The sequence below is a fragment of the Argentina silus genome, assembly GCF_951799395.1.
Source record: "Argentina silus genome assembly, chromosome: 17".
NCBI lineage: Eukaryota > Metazoa > Chordata > Actinopteri > Argentiniformes > Argentinidae > Argentina > Argentina silus.
This window is the reverse complement of record NC_139671.1, coordinates 5,085,268-5,107,697: the sequence shown is the minus strand read 5'-3', so window position 1 is coordinate 5,107,697 and position 22,430 is coordinate 5,085,268. Positions and strand designations below refer to the sequence as shown.

At 42.7% G+C, this 22,430-nt stretch overlaps 1 protein-coding gene across 5 annotated transcripts; it reads right to left on the bottom strand.

The window, feature by feature from the left end:
* Positions 1-75: 75 nt before the first annotated feature.
* On the bottom strand, positions 76-7,333 carry zc3h14 (zinc finger CCCH-type containing 14). 5 transcript variants are annotated; one of them, XM_083688684.1, is made up of 17 exons: positions 7,145-7,333; positions 6,725-6,767; positions 6,523-6,637; positions 6,370-6,410; positions 6,054-6,231; positions 5,115-5,454; positions 4,619-4,797; positions 4,172-4,272; positions 3,766-3,921; positions 2,958-3,035; positions 2,573-2,735; positions 2,019-2,203; positions 1,510-1,645; positions 1,142-1,278; positions 934-1,013; positions 484-590; positions 76-310 (listed from the first exon to the last, which is right to left on the bottom strand). In XM_083688684.1, the coding sequence occupies exons 1-17, from the start codon at positions 7,178-7,180 to the stop codon at positions 307-309; spliced, it is 2,079 nt and encodes a 692-aa protein (XP_083544810.1). In that variant the 5' UTR covers positions 7,181-7,333; the 3' UTR covers positions 76-306. The 5 variants fall into 5 exon arrangements, with proteins under 5 accessions (XP_083544810.1, XP_083544812.1, XP_083544808.1 ...); XM_083688686.1 differs by having other exon boundaries at positions 6,523-6,767; XM_083688682.1 differs by having other exon boundaries at positions 5,115-5,451; positions 6,523-6,767.
* Between the last annotated feature and the right edge of the window lie 15,097 nt (positions 7,334-22,430).

Here is a 22,430-nt window from a genome sequence, read left to right as displayed (position 1 = left end):
TGTTTTAGGGAGGTTAGATAAATCAGAAATACAGACAATAGCACATAAATAAAGTAGCATACAACAGTAACTTGATATGTGGAGTATTTTTAATACACTCACAGCATTATCAAAAATGTACAGTACAACAACTTACAAAACCAAAGTTCTGTCTTGTTTAAAAAGTCAGTTCACAAACGAAAATGAAATAAAATCTAATTAAGGATTGACCAGCCAATTGATAAACCGTAGACAACAAAACATAACTAAACATAACATCTTCCATAGTTTCACATCATCTTGACGATTTCTGTCAGTGTCGTAGTCTTAGCTAGAAAAATACAACAAAAACAACAACATGTCAATAGGTGTCTGTATGAACAAAACAACAAAGTAAACAGCACACCACCAGAGAGTTTATGTAAACAATGTCATTAACACGTACTGTCATTTTCAATAAGCTCCATGTGGGAATATAACATGTACACCTCAGTAAAAGATTACCTGCTCTGAGTTTTTGTCCACTTGAGAGCATGTCTGGGAGGCACAGACACGGTAGGGTGGTAGAAGGTGCACCCGGCGCGTTTACACTGGGCAGCAAACCGGCAGGGCTGCAGAGACGGGACACACACCACGGTTACTACAACTGGCTTTAAGCTTCAGAATTACAACAAGATCCGATTTTTAAATGTATTTTAAAACTGCATTCTACTAATTATGCATAATACTTTGACCAGTGACCAAAGACCCATTTCATAATAAACATTTGGGAAAAGTCTACCTTTGACTACAGGTATTTAAAAACCACAGTCACTCTTTAAGATCCCCCACTATCCTTAAAGGTTCCGAATGTAAGATTTTGTCTATGATAAAAATCGGTAGTGGGAAGAGAAGAGCAATTCGGTGAGAGATGCTCCTTTTGGCACCCTAAGTCCTAGTTAGAAAGTGTCTCACTTTGGGATGGTTAAACGGGCAGTCCATCTTCTTACAGTTTGGGAAGAAACGACAAACACTACCGGTTTGTGGTGATGGTACTGTGGAAAAGACAAAATAAACATAACTTAGTGGATCGGTTTCAGAAACAGATGACGTAAAAAGCCACATCCAACTTCGGCACAAATTGGTAATATCATCCTTGCTCCCTCCCACACTTCCGTTGTACCTGATCTAGGCGGGGGTGCAGGACCTCTCCGGCTGACGTGAGTGAAAGGGCAGTCTGGTTTGGTGCACCTGCCATCGTATTTACAGTTGGGATGGATGAAATGGCATTTATCCCCAAACTTGCAGTTGGGGAAGGTCCTACCAACAGATAAGGAGAAAGTGACAATAAGTCTGTAACTCAAGATTTCAAAACATAATTGTTTTTCCTTTCCATAATTTCTGCTAGTATTTAAAATAAAATAAAACTAAGTTAGATCAATTTTGAGGCACAAAACAACACTACAATAAAGACAGTTTGGGGTTCCAATCCAATTTCTTAGAACACGACAGTGGATGACACTTCAAGCTTGCTCTCAAAGGAGTACGTACTTGCACTGTATGGCGGGATGCTGGTACACACACTCATCCCCACTCTTACAGATGGGCCAGAACTTGCAGCGTTCCTGAACCTTCTGTCGCTTCACAGGGACAGCCTCTTCCTCGGTCTCGATCTCCATCCATTCATCTGGTATAAAGGGATGAGATGAAGGACAGCGGTAGGGTGAGGGTGGAAAAACAACAACAATACAGTGCACCTGCTGGTCAGTTAGTGAGTCAGATTTCTAAAGGCTTTTAAGATTGCATCAACCGGTAACAGGTACAGAGCACAAATGCATCTCTTACTAAACCAGCCAACAACAGTGTGGGAGGGTGTTAGTGAATGTACTGGGCTGTGTTAAATACAGAACAAAGAGGGAGCATTAAACCTGTGAAGTGAGGATCCGTCAACGACGTATCCTGCCTCAATTCCCTCCACACCGCCATACATCCCAAACACACATTGCGTTGTATGCATCGCCACACACGTCGCATTCCTTTTGGGTTGAAAGTGCCCTTACCGTCCGAGAAGAGGTGCCTGCCACGCATTATCTGTTGGATGGCAAGAGTGCTGGTATTGACTGGTTTAAGACTGTCTTCGGTCTCCATGTCACAGTCCCCAAGGTTTCCCAGGGGACTGGGTACCCCATCCAATGTCACAGTGAATTTAGGGCTGGCAGAACCCACTGTGTCCAATCTCTCTTTACTGAGGAGAGACAGAGAGAGAAGGTTGAGATGAAGTGTGCAGGCCAGAGTGCTGCCTCACCAATATAATGGTAGGGGAAACTCTGGCCTATACAACCTGACTGCTATCCTGAGGTAGACAAATTACAACACACTCCGTCTCAATTTAACGCCTCGATTCAGCCAACAGCTGCAGCACAAACCAAAGAGGCAAGTGCTAGTAAGCAAACAATAAAAAAAAGAAAAAAAACTTAAAAGAAAAAATGTTTTTTAACTTATCAGACATTTCCAATGACTTTTCATAGTTGTTTAATTGCTTGCCAAGGCTTCAGGAATCCTTCTACTGCTGAACAATTTTGTTGAAATGAAGGATCATTTGGTGAGTGTATACCTCGGCTGGACCATGCGGGGTGTGGCAGGCTGGACCTCCTCATGGACCTCCTTGATCAGAGCACCCAGCCGGCTTCTCACGGGCTCCCCTAACATCGGTCTACTCATGATGAAGGAGCGTGTGTCAAAGGGCTTCAGACCGCTCCCCTCAGGCACTTCAAGAGCTACGTGTGATGACAAAACTATTTTGTCTGAGTTACACAAATCCATCATAACCTTACACAAAACACTTGTGCGCTAGACTACACAATTGTAAGCTACACAAAATAGTCGAGAGCTTGAGAGAAAAAATAAAAAAAAATAAAAAAAAATCCTAACAAATTGTTGTTCCAGATGTTGCAATCAGTGTTAGGGTTGTGCTATGACACATGGTAAAATACACTCACCATAGTTACTATGCTGTGTTATAAGGTTCTCCTTTGGCACGTCCAATTGAAGGCGAGAAGCCAGGGACCTTGATTGAACTGATGAGAGAAGGCACATTCAGGATTAGCGAAACAAGACAACAATAACTCACACGTAACTCGTAAAACAAGGCTGTTAGTCATGAATATGATGCAATTCAACCGTTGAAACAGGATGGGCGTATAATGCCAATTGCTGCCCAATGTTATAAATATTGTAGTCTTATCTATCGACGGATCCCATGTAGGTGTGGTCATCATTATCTAGCCATGCATGAGTGGATGTAGCCTGGCTATTAACCAGCACTATTTAGCCATAGCTAGCAAGATATATGACTAAATAGTCGGGGTACTGGGTTTTTAAGTAGTCGGCATGTTGGAATATCTCCTTTTCGCATTTAACCTATAATGTCTCCATTTTTGTTGACATGTCATGCCAACCGATGAGACAGTGAGAGGCCTTGCACCATGCTAAAAAGCAGCGTGTCAAGCTATCGTGCGTGTCAACCAAGCAAGTGTCAACACATAAGTGCGATGACTCAACCAGAGCTCACTAATCCACCTCACCCGATCAAGTACTAGCTTGCTAACGCGCCATGTGATCTGGTGTGCCAGGTTAGAGCGGAGGAAGTATAGTGCAGCGTTTTCCAACCACAAGTCCTGACCACTAACCCTAATCTTAACCGCAGACCTAAGTCAAGTTCCAGGTTATGTAGTTGCTCATCGATTGACAATACGACACGGCCATTTAGCTCGTGTTGACTAACGAGGAACAGGAGGGTGGACTAACCGAGCTGCCTGGGGGCCTGGGGCTCTGACGGGGTGTACGTCTGCATCCTGGGGACCATGCTTTGGAGGTGCTCCTGGACCAACTGGATGGCAGCGTTCATCTCATCGGCCGCCGAGCGAGTGCGGGGCGCCACGGGAACAGTCTTTCTCTGTGGTACTGTCGGCAACAGGCAGAGCATCATGATGACGGAGCAGGAAGTGCTCAAAAGTTGCTGCTGTTTTACACTTCCCCCCGCTAATGATGTTCCCGTGTTCCATTTATCCATGTTCTACCGCCCATAAAGCCATCTACACGGCATAATGCCCAGTGTGCTATTGATTGCAAGGTATTTAGAGTACACTTCAAAACAGTTTGATTATTATTTATCCAAGCGGTGTGTAATGAGACAGCACAGTGCGTAACATACTTATTGGGTAGGCTGTTGTCTTGCTGATGGAGTCTTGGGCCTCAGAGATGGCCTTCAGTATCAGGTTCTTGTTGGCCTGTTTGGCTGGTGGCAGGGAGGGTCTGGTACAACATGAGATATGGGTTAAGAGTACTCTGGTCATCAACAGCTGAGCGTACCGTGTGTGTGTGTGATTGCTTAAAGGAATATCTTGAACAGAAGTGGTTGATAGGGGAAACAGCTTGGTTATTTTCCTACAGATTTCTCAGTTAGACTTGAGCTCTGAGAAATTGAGTGCCTGAAAGAGTTGTGTGTCAGTATGCGTGTGTGTATGTGTCAGCATGTGTGTGTGTATGTGTCAGCATGTGTGTGTGTATGTGTCAGCATGTGCGTGTGTATGTGTCAGCATGTGTGTGTGTATGTGTCAGCATGTGTGTGCGTGGGGGGCTGCTGAGTGCTTCCACTCACTTGCGCTCTGGTTTAGACGGCAGGGACACTCGGCTGGACAGGCTTCTAGCCCCATAGCCTTCGTCCTCCTCGTCATCGTCCTCCTCCAGGTCATCGCTGTCCGGACCGTCGTCTGCTGCTCTGTTCACCCGCACAATGGAGCTCGCCACTGGGGCCTTGCGCTTTCGTGATGCTTCCTCCTGGTGACCAAACAGGACCCAATGCGGTCAATAACAAAAACTAAATACATCACTGATGTGCTGCTGTAGTGATTTCGGCAACGAGTGCCAACGTCTGCCATTGTCATGTCTAGGGATGTGCATTTCAAAGAATTTCTGAAATGTTTTCTTGAGATGTCATTCATTCTCACATCATAGTCATTTTGGTCTATAAACTGGCCAGTGTGTGTGACGGAAATGAAAAGGAGTGGGTGAATTTGTCGTTTTAATGGCAGCATTTTGAGAGCATCATGGAACCACATTTCAGCGGCATGGGACAACATGTTTTTTCATCGTACCTTACTGCCCCCATCTCGGTAGCCCCTGCTGCTTCTGCTCTCGTGGGGATAGCCGTGCTGCTGCCTACTGCTGTGAGTGGACCCCTCTGAGGACCTGTAGGCGTCCATTGACCTGCCTGAGGAGGACCTGCCCTGGGGGGGCCTGTAGATCTGGGCTGCTGCCCGCCCGGAAGAGCCACGGATGCGACCCGCAGGGATGCCCACCTCCACCGAGTCTTCGGCGATGAGGTCGTCGTCCAGCTCAGGTTTGATGTCAATGACAGCCTCGGAGGAGAGGGGCTCCATGAGGGGCTTCACAGTGGACGTGAGGCGGGAGGAAGTCTTGTCTGAGGAACCTCTTCTGATACAAAACAATGTGTTAGTGGGCCACGCTCTTTTATCCTTATAGAGTTATGCTGTGGTGAAATACCACACAGTCTTCAGAATGATTCTGAATGTGTTTGCAAACCACCTACCCAATCACAATCAGCATACGGCCACAACCCATCTACTGTAAAGACCAAGCTTTATGCCTCAACGCAAAATGAATGGGAGAGATAGGCACATCTTATTAAAGAGATGCCACGCGACCTTCATGACTGTCTGTATTTTTCAGACCTCTCGTTTTTGGCCCAGATAGTGAATGTATAGTTTGAACACATATAACCTATGAATTGGATCACCGTTTTACCTCATTCAGCCACGGAATGCCTGGTTTATCTGTGCCGACATTTTGAAGCACTTCAACTGCCACTTTCGTTTTCAAGTTTGGCTCACAGACAAATTATCTCGTCACATCTTAAACTTTGATGGTACCTATTATTCACATTCACTTGGGATTGGCATATAGAGTGATCTACACAAAAGATGGGACATGAAGTCATCTTGATAGACAAGTATGGTGATTGAAGTGAACCACCACTTTGATAACGCTGTTTCAATGACAACATCAAGACATACCTGGCGTGGTGCTCATGGGCGGAGCTAGATACACGGGTCTCCATCCTATCAGAGTGTGAGCTGGACACAGCAAGACTCTTTGACTCCTCCCCCCTCTTCTCTTCGCTCCCCGAAGCTCGACTCTTTCCTGCTGAGGTGCCAGTGTCGGAGTACAGCTGTGGCCTTAAGGATGCTGGCTCTAAGGACACATCCAACTTAAAAGGTTAGAATGCACAAAGATTGATATCTGTTGCCTATTATTTTGCAAAGAACAGACTACATTTTATAGATACAGACACAGTAGTAGCACTGAAGATTTTTAAAGGACCACGCTTACCTACAGCCACGGATCTCAGTTTTTCCAGGACACCATGCAACCTGGAATTACAGCAAAACAGCCATTGAAATCACTTTAACGACATCTGTCGATGGAAAGAGATGATCCTCAGTACATTCATTCTCTTCACAAGACACCTTTAAACTAGCATACCAGACTGTGAATTTGATAGTGTTGTTGCCAAGGAAGAGGGAAAGGTCGTCAGCCATCTGCTGGGAAGTCTTCTTATTTGCCACCATGACCATGATGTAGTCAGGGAGTTCTTCATCTGAATAACAAACAGTAAAGTCAGGGTGTATTCTAAACGAGTGACAATGTGCTGATATCAACAGAAAGAGACGTAGTTTATACATACCGACATATGCACCGAGTTCTTGAAGCTTTCCCTTGATAGCAGCCTGAAAAAAACCCGGCAATATATGCTAGTTTCATAGCTAGTAAACAGGTTTGGTTAGGCAAGACATTACAGCTAATTTAAACGTTCACTGTATGAGCGCGAGCTAGCCATATAGAGTATCTCGCTAGCATGTCCGACAGCTAACTAGCCAGCTGCAAGGACCTCCAAATACATATCTCCAAATACATATCTCCAAATACATATCTCCAAATACATAGGTGTCATGATACTACCTGGCGTCTACAAGTCCCCGTGTATCATCATGACACCTAAGTGTGCACAAAGCTAGCTAGGTCACCTATTTAGCTGGTACTGCCTGATAGCAACTCAGGCTAACTAGCTTGGCAAAACGAAGCAGGACTCTCAAAATGACCTTACCCTTATTTTCTTGCTTATTTCTGTCCCGATCTCCATGTTTGCAGTCTTCGGTAACGAATTAACTAAAACGTGAGGTTAGAAAACAAATAAGTAGCTAGCTAATTCCCCTTATGCGATTTGTTGTCTGAAAAACACACTGGCTGGTGCTAGCTCGCTAGCTGGGGGAGTTCACTAGCGACCGCTCAACCACAAACACACATTCCCGAAATGCAGCTGTGTTCCGTGAACGATAATAGAGGATATCCTCCCACTGACCTCGGGTATGTATATGAGGATTTATTCAAAATAAAGCGCCCACCTTAAAATTGTTTAAGCATTTAGAAATAGTACATATGGATATGGTTGAAACTCACTTGGGTTAGATTCGTTTAGCCTTATAATATATAATATATAATATTTGTGGACAGTCCATAATATGTGTCCTATGCAGTCCAAATAGGGCACTTGGAAATGTTGGGCCGCAAGAAAAAGCCATCAAGACTGCATGACACCGCTCATGGTTGTGTAGAGTCCATTATATGTGCCCTATGTAAAATTACATGTAGTTGCACAAATATGGAAATTACCTTTTTGAAATTGTATATATTTTTATACTATACTGTTACGTAATATTTCCTTATTTCATGAAAAATATGATACAATATTGTGATTACATCACTTTCCAGTGATCTTTTACCTTGCGGTTTTATTTTGAAGTCGGGAAAACGAAACCGGAAGTCTTACGTCAGAACCTGCCGCTTATTATCGTTCAGTGAACACAGATCCCAAAAGCAATGTTGGATAGCGAAATCTAGAATTGCAAGATACACAGCGCCACCTGCTGTATTAACTTTAAACTTCTTCTTCTTCTTCTTCTTCTTCTTCTTCTTCTTCTTCTTCTTCTTCTTCTTCTTCTTCTTCTTCTTCTTCTTCTTCTTCTTCTTCTTCTTCTTCTTAATAATATCCCAAGGGAAGCAACATCCCCTGGTCTGCAGAGACACCCTTCTTCCCAAAACAGTATCCCATCCTCCTCCAAAGGGTGACCTTCAGCTTGACAGAAGTTTTACCATACACATTTTCCATCTCAGCCATCTCCATGAGTGTCTGCTAACTGGTCGGCTGAGAGAGAGCACCTCTCTGTGAGTCTCCTCCTCCTGGATACTGGCCAGGGTTGCTCAGAGCACCATGGACTACGCTGATCTTGCGTGATGCAATCATGTCATCATGGACCAGAATCTCAAAGGAATGTTTCCAACATCTTGTGGAATCAATGCCATGAAGAATTGAGGCTGTTTTGAGAGCAAAGGGAGGCCCTACCCAGTATTAGTATAGTGTTCCTAATAAAGTGTTCGATGAGTGTATGTATCCTCAGAGGACCCACATGTTATTAAACTGGTCCACCATTATAAATAACCACAAGATGGCAGAAAAGACCAAACTAAATAATTTGACTGAAACTGCTACAGCAGCACAGTGGGATATATGAGCTTGGGTTTTCTTCAAGAGCAAAGGACCATTTCTATCAACTCATAAATATCCTACAACAGATTCAACAGAGAAAAGTGTCCAATTTACCTAATGTTTGCAAAAGGCTCTTGGTTTGTTTCTTTTTGACTCTGGAATTGTAAAACATGTTAACTAAAGGTTATGGTCAAGAATGATGAATTAATTTAAGTATTAATTAAGTATTGGCTACATGCAGTTTTTCAAGTTCAGGTATGAGCCATGCGTTTGGGGTTTCAATAATCACCTTAAAAACAGGTGCAATTTTGGCGTGTCCTGAAAACGCGTATTAATCTTGTTCTAAGGTGTCTTTGAGACCAATATAAATGATAGTTGTTGTACTTTTGTTCCAAATAATAACACGTCTGATTCAACTGAGATGAGATGATACTTTATTTAATCCCCACAGGAAAATTGGTATGTCAATACAGTACAACAGTAGCCACCATAAAAATTACAGACAAAAGACACAACATTAAAAACAAACACAGTCCATCTATCAAGAGATATACCGAAAACCAACTGGCCAATGCCCATCAATACCATGCTCGGTTGAAGAAGCAGGTGAGTTAGTGCTGAGCTGGAACAAAAGTCTGGATAACCCTGTACAGTAGCTCTCTAGAGATCAAGAGGGATTATTATTCAGGAGTCAACACGGTCATGTAGCACTACAACCCATGTTGCCCTTCAGAGATTTACGGGGTGTTTTTCCTCTGAGATGGCTTCCTGTTTTGCAGCCGCTCAATGCCAACCAACAATGACGGGAAGGATCTCGCTCTCCGTCTAGACGAGCGTCTAACACACTCTCGCTGTGGGGCCGTCTGCTCCATTCACGTGTCATCATTGTCGACAGCGTCTGTGCCACAGTCGCGGTACACAGGCCTTCACTCTCTGACACCCAGGGAAAATGAGTTTGTCTCATCACAGATACTGATTGTCTAAGACCCATGGTCAAGGAGGCCTCGCACCTTTGTCAATGCATGAAATCTTGCTGGCCCACATTCAAGACACAGCCATTGTTATTCAGTCATAACAAGCTGTTCTGACTGAAGTTATAGAAGTCTTCTCACCACTTACTTTTGAGAGCTTCTAGAAAGAAAGAATTATGTGTATGTTATGTGTGATGTCTCGATGTCTTTAAGCTACTTGGAACCTGAATTTCCCCTAGGGATAAATAAAGTTTCTATCTATCTATCTATCCATCTATCTATCTATCTATCTAGAATACTTGGTGTGGATGGTGCGATAACAGGAACATGTAGGTTTTCCACAGAGATGTGTCTGTCTCAATGACATTACAGATTGGAGCTGTGTCTTGAAGTCTGTGAGCTTATCAGGGTTTTGACTTGGCATTCAATTTGCACAACTACTGTCACTGTATTATTATACTATATTATAATGTATTGTTGATTTGTTGATTATTGTTGACTGTTGTTGATCGAGGAGCAAGATTCCAAAGCATTTCACTATATCAGTTAGGGCTGTATGCGATGTACGTGACACATAACATTTGATTTGATTTGAAATTGTTACTATATACATCACAAAGGTATGATAAGCCCTTGGAGGTATGCAGAACCCGAAGTTCCCCGTAGAGGGAGGGCTGAGATAATGTGAAATCTCATCCAGTTAATACTTTATTAAAAAAACATGGGTAACTGTGAAAGACCCTCCATCAGTCATTTTTTATAACACATTGCCTGGTTTAGTAGTTTGAACCCACAGAACACAAACAGCAGGGAGGTCTACTAGTAAGGTTCATGGATTATTTGAAATGGGTTCTGCTGAGAAACAGCATAATAACAGCAAGCTCAATAAACAACCTGCGGCGTGAACCCTGTCAGCAGAGTAATGACAGCCCAGATGTGCCCCACATCTGTTTTCTACCAGCATCCCGAACTTTGTTCCCCGGGCCAGAAGTAGGCCGACTCTGGCTGCCATTCCTCAGCCTTATCTTTGCAATGAAAAGGCCAGACCTTGGTCAGCATGTGGATGTGGCCCAGGTACGGCTTTATTCCCCAATACTGGTCAACCACACTCAGTCCAAAGATGGTCCAGTTACTAAAGGAATGTATCAGGGCCATGTTCCTCATACCAGAGCTGACCCTCCGTATTCGGATCAGTTCTGGCCCATATAATACTTGCTGTTTCCGACACCACAAGACCAGATCTGCCACCACAAGACCAGATCTGGTCCACAGTTGTCTGTTGACTGGGAATTATCTGATAAGAAAATCTAATTGTTCAGGGTTTAGGCTGTTATACAGGTTGGAGACATTTGTAGACCACTGTTCAAAACAAAATGTGGAGAGTGAATGAAGAGAACCAGCCATGGGGGATCAGCGATCTCCACTGGCCTAAGTAAGAGGACTATGTTTTGCTAAACCTACTGGGATTGTGGTGAATCCATCAAGATGAATGCCTTTACTGACACCCATCTATGGCAATCCTCATGGCATTTGCTTGTATATTACATAGCCATGGCATAGACAACCATGAAACCCCTCGATGGAGCACACAGCATGGGTTGGAGATCTTAGTGACTCTCCTCCTCACTGTATTATATGTGACAACACTGGAAATGCAGTCTTTTTAACTGTGACGCGGGGTCCCCCCAAGGAGAAACCTAATCTGAATATGAACGCAACGGTACCACATGTATCCTACGGCTTTCCCTGCCAATGATTCATTGTCTTTTGGGGATGTTGACATTTTTAAAATTGCCTCACTGCTACTTGAATGACCCCTCTGTAACTTTGGGAACTCATATTTCAACAGAGTACGGAGCGAAGCCAATTTGGTTTGAATGTCTACTCTCGAAAGCAGGAGGTTGCAAATGTAATAGACACCATGTACATCACATCAATGTAAAAGATACTGATTACTGGTTGATGTCAAATTTTTTTTGATGTTATGGAGGGGTCATAACAAATGACAAGGAATTATGTCACACTTGCAAATTTTATAACACTTATCAATGGCAGTTAAAAATGCGACGCAAATGCACACAATGCAAAAATAATATTCCTATCCTGTGTTTAACTGTATATGATCTAAAGACCCTCAATAAAATGAACCCTAAAGTTTGGCCACAGATAATTGTAATAGTTTAAGAAAGCCTATATTGATGTATTTAAGTATTCTAGTAGTCCTTTACTTTGTTTGTACAGCATGTCAGGCCCGTATGCATTGTCACAGTTCTTGACAGTAAATCTTTCACCGTCCTCATAGCCCACCATCATCCATCCGGGCATTTGCAGAGACTTTTACTTCCCTTTCCCTTGAAGAATTGTCACAGACACACCGCAGTCTGATCCTCTGTTAACCAAACCTGAGCCTTTTGCTCTGGGATCAGCTGATGTGCTTCCGAGAATTCTATCGTCACACGTGGGGGTAAAAACAATAGCTCTTCCTGTAGTCACCTCTCTTGTGCTTGACCCAATGGCACAATATATGTTCCTGTCTTTTTTTGGGGACTTGTTCACTGTCAATGAAAGTAATATCCTGGCGAGGATATATTTCACCGGTGTGGAATGTCTTGATCCCGCCTTGGGGCTTTAAGAAAAGAAAAGAAAAGAGGAAAAGAGAGAGGGTGACGGAGAGGACAAAGGGCACACACAAAGAGGTGCGTTGAGTTAATTCATAGCACCTGTTCTGGCAGTATACGGTAACTTGACACGCGCTTTCCGAGTTGAGAAGACACCTGTGTGAATGAAGCTGCAGCTGGGTCTGCACACCCGCAGCCCAAACCATCCTTCCCAGAAACACCAAAAACAACTGTCCACTGCAGCTTGATTAGGCAGATTCGTAACTGGCAAGGCAAATGTAGATTATTTACAACCTAAAACATGAGGCAATATTCTCATGTCGGCCAAAACCCTTCAGATGAACTCATTTGCTGCCGAAACACACAACCACACTCACCGTAACCTCATGTTACCATATAGTTCCATTGTGGTTCACGCCTCAAGTTTGCAATTTAAGACTATCTTTCGAGCTGCCCACCATGCTGGAAATGAATTCCACCAACCTTGGATCTCTTGTTTCTTGTTCCCTTCGAACATGAGTGATTTGAGTTTTGGAGATTTGGAGGGGTTGACTAAGGACAGTACTCAACCACATCTGGACATTGAAGGGTTAAACATAGCTGACTGTTGAATGAATCACATTTGTGTGGTGCGGCTCTGCCCATTAACCCGACAAGGAAATAATGGACCCAAAATGTACAGCTGGTCTTCACACTGCTGCCAAACCCTGGGGAGTCTCTGGATGGGCCGGGTCACTGCAAGCCTCAAACCACCGAGTCAGGATGATTAAGAGTAAAAGAGAGCTGGATTGTGGCCTTGGTGTTATTTGGCGTTGATGCTAAATCACTATCTAACAGGCGACTTCACTTGACTTCATTTGAAGAGGCAAAGAGAAGGAGTGATATTTAACTCCAGCTGGAAGAAGAATAGGGGAAAGGATGCACTTAAGATGCTGTACAATATAGGCCTACCTTTATTGTGATTTTAGACACAATATTTTGATCCAAGTCAAAGCGCTAACTTGAATCAAAATGTTTGCAATCACAACAAAGGCTATAAGGCTTACAAAGGAGGAGGATGTCAGTTCAAAAGAAGAGAGCAATACGTATTGTTAATTAATTTGTAGGCTTAGAAACCAATCCAATAATGCAATTTAAGTATGCCAATGGTACTTTGGGATGTCAAATGTGTAATTAGAGATACCAATAAATCCCTAATTACTACAGGAGGCTGATACAAATACAACAATCAGTTTTCCTAGTCTACGTACAAATGAAGTCAAAAGCCTTACTTAGTATACCCTTCGCACAATTCAATGCAAATACTGTTTGGGAAAGAAATCTGATCATCGCTTTCTATTCCTTGCAGTATTTATTTGCATAAAACAAGAAGAGAGATGTTTTTGAATTTTGACAGTGTGTCGCCAAAGTCAGACCGTGGTTGGTTCTCTTTTCAGTTCTCTTTCAGTCGACTCAGTTCGACCTCTCACTATGAGACACTTTCGCTATACAGTCTATACACGCTATACACTTTATTAGGTACACCTGTTCAACTGCTCGTTAACGCAAATATCGAATGAGTTCTTGGCACATTTTGGGCCCCTTAGTACCAATTGAGCATCGTTTAAACGCCACAGCCTACCTGAGTATTGTTGCTGACCGTGTCCATCCCTTTATGACCACAGTGTACCCATCTTCTGATGGCTACTTCCAGCAGGATAACGCGCCATGTCACAAAGCTCACATCATCTCAAACTGGTTTCTGGAACATGACAATGAGTTCACTGTACTCCAATGGCCTCCACAGTCACCAGATCTCAATCCAATAGAGCACCTTTGGGATGTGGTGGAACAGGAGATTCGCATCATGGATGTGCAGCCGACAAGTCTGCAGCAATGATGCTATCATGTCAATATGGACCAAAATCTCTGAGGAATGTTTCCAGCACCTTGTTGAATCTATACCACAAAGAATTAAGGCAGTTCTGAAGGCAAAAGGGGGTCCAACCCGGTACTAGCAAAGTGTACCTAATAAAGTGGCCGGTGAGTGTATATCATCATAGTGAGGGGTCTCCCTCATCTCCTACAGAGAACCTGGGTTACATTTGTCACCTTTAGTTTTCTGGAATTTACTTGTTGATTTAACTGTATAGATGACGCATGACCTGTCTCGATGATGCAAGGCTGGATGGCTTGTACTCATTTGTCTTAGATAATTAAAGACTTTATGCCAACTTAGATGGGCTGACATCAAGTTGTAGACAGCTGATCATGAAGATTGCCTGACAGATATCAATATTCTTAAATGTAAAACTGTATGGAAATCAGTGCTGCTGGCTTTCAGATATCTATGGGGTGTTGTAGGCCCAAATTTACTATCATTGAATTTGTTTATTGATTTATGACAATGATTTTTTAGTGTCTGCAATTGACTACACATATTTGATTTACCAGAGCTAATAGTTAATTGAAAGCCAATTGAAAGTTTAAGTGAAGCTTCCTCTGCCAATAATGCTGCAGGTGTGGAAATACTACCATGGCAAGCATACTGCATGCCTTTTAGAGGCATTTTAGAAATCAATTGGAGGCTTGCCTCCTCTGACAGGGTTGATGTGACCCACTCTGGCATCTTATCAGTGGAAAGAATCTGCTATTGGAATGCTATGCTGATTACAGCGGTGTCATTGCAGCTGTCTACCATGATCTTGAACGAAAGTTAGAATAGGCCCAGTGACCCCAGACACCAATGATTACTGTAATATTGAATATTGCACCATGACAACAGTAAAACACCACAGGGCTTGAAATTAGTGATATTTCTGGTAACTTCTGCCATAGCTCCCTTATTTATTGTAAATGATGGCAATTCTCTAAATTATCATGAAAACAACAAAACCACATGGTTTCCTGTCGTGTCCTTTGTGCCTCTTCCCCTTTGTTTCTTCTGCTGAAACCAGTTTTGTGGTGAGCTTATCAGTGCCCATCTGCATTTCACATTGCCTCATCACCCTGAACACACACACACACACACACACACACACACACACACACACACACACACACACACACACACACACACACACCTGTGAGTCTCCACAAAGACAAATGTGTGTGGTTGCTGGCAGGGAGTCAAGGCATGAGATGGCAAATTAAAACAAATCTCCTCTGTCTCTCTATCAGCATTGGTACACCTTAATCACAATTACCACATTGTACATTATCTCAGGTCATTCATTAAGAAGCTGTCACTCAGAATGAACAATCCTTGAATGACAAGCTTGGTTTGCAGCCACTCAAAGACACTCAGCACAAACCATAGCCAGGCACAAACCTCTGGTCTTGGCATGTTACACTGAGTCATGTGCAACTGCCTTAGCTGATTATATTTGCAGCTGGTTGGCTTAAACAAGTGCTTTTTCTTCCATTTGAATGGACAACATATGTAGAGCCTCTTTTGTTTGCAGATTGTTCCAACCCCTGAAAAAGCCATTTTGACAAAAAAAAAAAAAAAAAAAATCATAATCTTCTTGACATGTAATAGCATTTACAGTATGCCTGCCTACTAAGTTAGTCACCATCGCAAGCAACATAGTGTACTGTAGGATGTTTTTTAACATCATTACTGGGACAGCATTAAGTGGTTTAATGTGGCATCTAATTTCCCAGACAGAGATCTAGTATCATTTCAACAAAATGTTCTGGCCACAGGTGCTCACTGACCATATGGCCTTGTTGGGAAGGTTCCTTTAGTTTCCTTATTAGCGAAATATGTCACGTGTCAGCCATTTTAGCTCATAATCTCTTTATAATGGCAAAGACAGATAATACATCATTATTGTATAGATGAAACCTTCTGAAGGGAGGCACTGATTATCGGGGAACATGCTGCGTGCCTGTATAGCTGTAATTACAGTATTAGTAGGATGCCTAGCTACGCTTTTCATCAGAGGACAGAGGGAGAGAAAATTGTACAATGAGATAACCTCTAGAGCTAGTTCATCAGTAATGTAGATAATACTAATCCTCGCTGAATGTTGAGATATGATATTCATTTGCTTCTAATTATAGATATTCAAATCTCCTAATTAGCAGCATGGTGTGTTGGTGGATATATTCAAAAACATCACAGAAAATTTAAAATAATCTCTTTTTTTTGTCAGTCTAGTTATCTAGTTATATAGGCAAAAGTCCTTGGTCTGCTGATTACTTGGCTATTCATTGGCTGACACAAGAGGTTCATCCTGACCCTCATTTTGGGTATACTACGTTTCGGCTTTCCCAAACGAATCTTAATTATATATTATTTATCTGTCTGCAAACTCAAGAATGAATGACAGTTTGATATTTTCCCACAATTGAACCATAGGAAGGGAGTGCTCCGTTTGCCACCTCCAGCTCATGACCTGTAACACTCCTTTGGGCTGTAAATCAGTATGAGGCATCTCTTGGCCCAGTCATCCTGAGATCCACTTCCTCCCCCTATCCACCCTCAGGGAGTGGACCAGTGTCTAGTCTCACACTGGGGAGTAAAAGGGAAAAAAAAAATTGGATTTTTTCAGGGACCAGTAATGTCTTAATTTCAGTATCACCTGACCAATGAACCTGACACTTTCACATCTTCCATTTATTAAAATCACTAGGCTCTGAAAAGCCCATTGAAACCAGTCTATCTGTTCTTGATGATAATGTTTAATACACCACCAAAATAGTAAACTTTGGTCTTATTTTGGTTGTGTATTGGCTTCAGCAGTCAAAACATACACACAATGATCCCTGTCAATTTCTTCTCATTCTTTCATCTATAACACATGTTCTTTACACAATTCGTTGTGTTTGTCGTATCCTTTTTTTTTATCCTTTTTTTTTTTTTACAAGCATAAGAATACTTGCAGAACAATGTTCACACCACATAACATACTATTAATACTTCTAAAAGGGCATTTCTCACACTAATTGACATGTTCGCTGGGATTCAGTTGAAGTTTTACAGTCAAGGCCAATGGAGCAATGACGAGGAATTAGCCTACTTTCGTTTGAGTTTGTTTGATGTCTAAACATAACTACAGATGTTCTCTACATGTGTACTGAATCACTCCGAAAACAACAGTTTATCTATTTTTGAAAGATATAGTAACTGATTAAAACAACCAGAGCCATGAAACTGAAATTCAGAAAAAGTCGATAACTTCTTGACAGCCTAAATGAAACAGTCATCGTAAAAAGTTTTGTTTCCATGGTTTCATGGAATTCCCAGAGTGTGTTTTTAAAAGTTGCCAATAGTTTGACATGTTTATCACATTTTTAACTCCAATTATGGAAACGCAATTCTAGGGTTCCTATGTACACAAATATTTTATTTGGAGAAACATTTGTGGATGCTGAAATGAGAACTTTAAGGTTAGAAAAAGGTTCAATAACCAGGGCCCACTCTCCAAGGTCCACTTTGAGATGAAGGACGTTGGTGGTGTCAAGGGGCATATACCGTGACCCCCTGACATTAGAAGAAAAGCAAATTATGTGGCAGCACAACCGTTTGCCTTTCCTTTCAGGTACAGATGGTAACATGGCCAAAGCACTTGAATACATATGTATTTATGTATAGCTGTGAGTTGATATGAGTTCATTATTCCAGCAATTGACAATGCTGGATTGTTAAGGGCTTGACATTGTCAACCTTGTGGCTTACGTATTTTAACAGTATGGAGATTTGGAGTAAAACGATGAACATGGCTATATTATAGCACTCACAAGCTTGTCATCAAGCAATGCAGGATTCAGGCCTTCTCCGTTTCAGTGTTATTATCGATTTAAGTGCTACACCATAATTTCTGCACAATATCTGGCTTGAGTATAATCCCAAGGCAGGAGGACAAAATACTAATTCAACACAAATACTTTTGACCATCTTTCTGCTAGGTAGCCTACCCGCAGGATTTTCACAAACTAATAAAATGTTTAATCTTGGCACTTAAATTCCAGTTACTTCAGAGACAAAAATGAAACCTTGTGGAATATTATACGGCAGTTAGATCCAGCGCTTCTGATTGTCACAATCTGATTGGTTGAAAGCTGCATTCCAGTTGTGCAAAAATAATGATATACAAGGATCACTGTTTCAGAAGCAATGAACCAATAATCCATGCACTGATATAGCTGCACAAAGCAACAGGACTCCGAAATGGATCTGACCAAACCCACCATACCAATATAATATCTTTGTTTATACAACTATCTGAAACGTTTTTTTTTTTTCTTTTTATGAAAACTGAGAGCATTTACTAGCCTCCAAAATTCAGCCAGCCGTTTTACTAATTCCCAAAACCGTTTAACAATGTCTTGGTCCACATGGAAAAAGGTATGTTTGACTGAATAAGCTCTTGATGTCAACATGATTATATATAAGGCTAACACATAAGTCTCATCACCATGTACGACTTGCTTATCCATTAGCTTTGAACAGTCTTAAGAGACTTACAACATAATGTGTGGATCAGTGGTATGCTGGGCAGAGGGGTTAAGCTGGTCTGGGACCAGACAGAGGTCAGGGACAGTGAGACAATGGCAAGAACAACAATGGCCAGTCCTGTGTATGAGGGTGCAATTATGGGTTGGTTGCCAAGGTTGAACTTTGACCTTGTCCCTTCAGCACGTCTGTCAGCATCACCATTAATGCCCCTACCACCACCACCAACAACATCAACACCCTCAAAACCAACCCTAGGTGATGGAGAGGATCTTGGAGGATTTGGTTGGAATCAGGTTCCGTATTTGGGCGTTGTTGTGCACTTCCCAACTTTTACTGTCAATTACTTTGTTGACGCTTTGACAACAAATACAAACAAAATACACTTTCGTATGGAATGTTTAGACTTTCACATCTATCTTTTTCTCACAATCGTAGACTTGACCAGATGTCTCAGCATCTACATCGTCCTTACTACTACCCTAGGCTGGGGGTGGATAGCTGATGTGAAGTTAGGCTGGGGGTCAGGGGGTAGATAGCTGATGTGAAGTTAGGCTGGGGGGCAGGGGGTAGATAGCTGATGTGAAGTTAGGCTGGGGGTCAGGGGGTAGATAGCTGATGTGAAGTTAGGCCGGGGGGCAGGGGGTAGATAGCTGACTTGGGGGGCAGGTGGAGGGCTGGAGGGGGTGACAACCGTTGCCTGACTACTCTGATCTAACCGTGTCTTTCCACACCCCTGACGCCCTGTACCCCTAAAAGCCTGTGGCTATAATTATCCATCTAATGCACTGTGAATAGAGAGCAGGCTTAGGTTTCCAGATGAATTACACGTGTATGGACTCCACCGCTGGCGTTATTGTATGAATAAAGCTGTTGGACACACTACACCCCATGAGGAGGAGAGGGGAGAGGCTTATGGAGGAGTTTGGCCCTTATCTCTGAGGGTTAGCCACCACATGTGAGATTAGGGGTGCTAATGGATAGAGAACAGGGGATTGGGTATAAATCATCCACGTCTCCCACTTGCTACCTCTTTGCATAAATCAAAGCAAACACGGCTTGTTGATTCGTTACTTTATTTTGTATTGTTTTCTGTATGTTAGCAAAGGCAGTTGTCAATCACAATAATCACCAAATCTTGATCTAAGGTTTCAAAGTTTTGAGGAAGTAGTTCATATGGATAAACAAATTACGTGGAAGGGAAGTTGGTCTTCATGTCTCCTTGCCTTCAAGCCTTCATGTCACCACATCAAAACATGATGATGCATTTGAAAAGGTTTCACATAAACCACAGTGTTGTTTTTTAGAAGCAGGTCTGCAAACTGTGTCTTGTGACCTTTGTCACAGTCTTTGTCCTAACAGTATTGCTTCAAGGAGAACTTAATTTACTTTAAAATGTAGCTTAAATTTAATTTACTCCAGTTGAGGAGAGCAAGTGAATAATCCCCAACGTCACCATGTCGCCAAAAATACTAGTTTCTCTTCATTAGCCGGGGCTGGTAAGGAACATTGCATCTGGTAGTTAAGATGTTACCATCAGCCTCTGACAGTCTGTAGGCTTGTCCTGCTGCTCTGTAGGCTTGTCATGCTGCTCTGTAGGCTTGTCATGCTGCTCTGCACAATCTCTCATCCGCTGCTCTGTAGGCTTGTCATGCTGCTCTGTAGGCTTGTCGTGCTGCTCTGCACAATCTCTCATCCGCTGCTCTGTAGGCTTGTCATGCTGCTCTGTAGGCTTGTCATGCTGTTCTGTAGGCTTGTCATGCTGTTCTGTAGGCTTGTCATGCTGCTCTGTAGGCTTGTCATGCTGCTCTGCACAATCTCTCATCCGCTGCTCTTTTTGACATTTTCTAATCTTGTTGCTGGGGTCATAATAGGGCTCTTAAAGCATGTCCCTCAGGGAAGCAGAAATTGGACCGATCCATTTTCCCAGTGGTTCCCCCTTTACCTTTATCCATGTCCCATGTTCCCAGATATTCCCCCTGGGCTACTCTGGGAATCCTCTTTCCTTCATCGATTAGGGGGATTCTGGGGGTTTTCCTCTGTTGACTGTTGCATGTAATCAGAAGCCTAGCATGTACAATGGACTGGTGATACAGTAAGGGTTGATTTAATTATTGCCTTATGTAATTGCGTAATGTTATTAATACCGTAATAAGGACATTTTGTTGTTTATGACAACCGCTTGGCTCAAAATGTTTTTTTTATAACTAATATGTATACATTGCAGTGTTCATGTGAATCTGTGTTTCTGCAAACCATGAAAAAAAAGCTTTTTAATTAATCCACTTGTTGTAATTCTAGCAACACGTAAGCAAACATGTACAGTGTGTGTGTGTGTGTGTGTGTGTGTGTGTGTGTGTGTGTGTGTGTGTGTGTGTAAGGAGGAAGATCCATTCTTGCAATCACAGTGGGTTACTTAGATACACAGGCTTGTATGTGTGTGTATGAGGCTGAAGCTGAGCGTGACTGCAGTGTGTGAACCCCTCAGGCTGTCCTCTTGGGACTCTAATAACCGTGGGGTCACAGCTCTGTTTAATGGCATGACTCATTACCGGATAATTACAGACCGGGGTGCTGTCTCTATTGCATTAGGGGCTCTGCAGGACGGTGGTGTGTGTGTGTGTGTGTGCCTTCTACACAAACACACACATACAAACGCACAGCAAACACACACACACACACACACACACACACACACACACACACACACACACACACACACGCTCACACTCACACGTGGTCTAGAACACATCGAGACAGCATACTTCCTTCCAAATATTGTTTATGTCTCTGCTGTTGACTTATTTTAGAATTAGAACAAAGTGGGTTCATCAAATGTACACGTACACATATTTCAAACGTGAACACTGATACTCAATGTACACTTCTTGTTTGTCTTTTTTTCATAACACACAGTGTTTTATCAGTGCATTTGTTGCCTATGGGCATTTAGCTCAGGAGAGGGTTTGTTTGTTTTGGTGAGCATATGCAAGATTTGTATTCTAGACAAGAGTGACATTTTGGTCACTGATCACATACGTTGTTTCTTTCTGAAACAAGGTGTTAAAAAAAGATGATTCGTTATCTTGTCACAGTGATAGGCTGCACTAGCCCTTATTAAGCAAGTTTTTACTGTCATTACCATTAGAAGTTGCAGAAGTGCAATTGGCAATGGCCATGTTGACATGGAGCTTGTGTACCAGGGATGAGCACATTCTAACCAGTCCAATATTACACTGAGAGATAAGACATCTGAATGTCATAGCAGCTACACCACCACCACAAGGGGCCAGAAAAACAACCCAGACATGACAAAGAGGGTGAAGCTGAGATTTGTATGTCTGATATTTGCATCGTCATGTGACCTGAGAGACACTGCAGCCTCAAGAGGATCAACAAAAGCAAAAGTGGAGTCATAGGAAGTCACAACTGTAACATTCCAAAGGAGTCAGAGAAACTAAATCAGAGGAGTCACTGTATTGTGCCTTTGGAAGAGAGGAAATGACTTGTCAGTAGCTTCGACTTGTGTAACTCCATCTGCCACAGGGTGAAAACAACGATATGGTGACTAGCACCATTACATCCTCTGCACTGTACCTGAAGTGTCTGTGGGGGGTGGTGGGTGCTGTAGAAGCATGTCATGTCGCCACAGCGTGCTGCTTTCATAATTGGACTGACAGGACTGCTGAGAGAGCAGCGTCCACGGCAACGCTCTGAGAGCTGCCCGCACGTCCACAGCAACAAAGCACAATGGGCCTCAACCAATCAGGAGCCTCACAAGGTGACAGGCCGGGGCCAGGTCTTCCTCTCTCTCT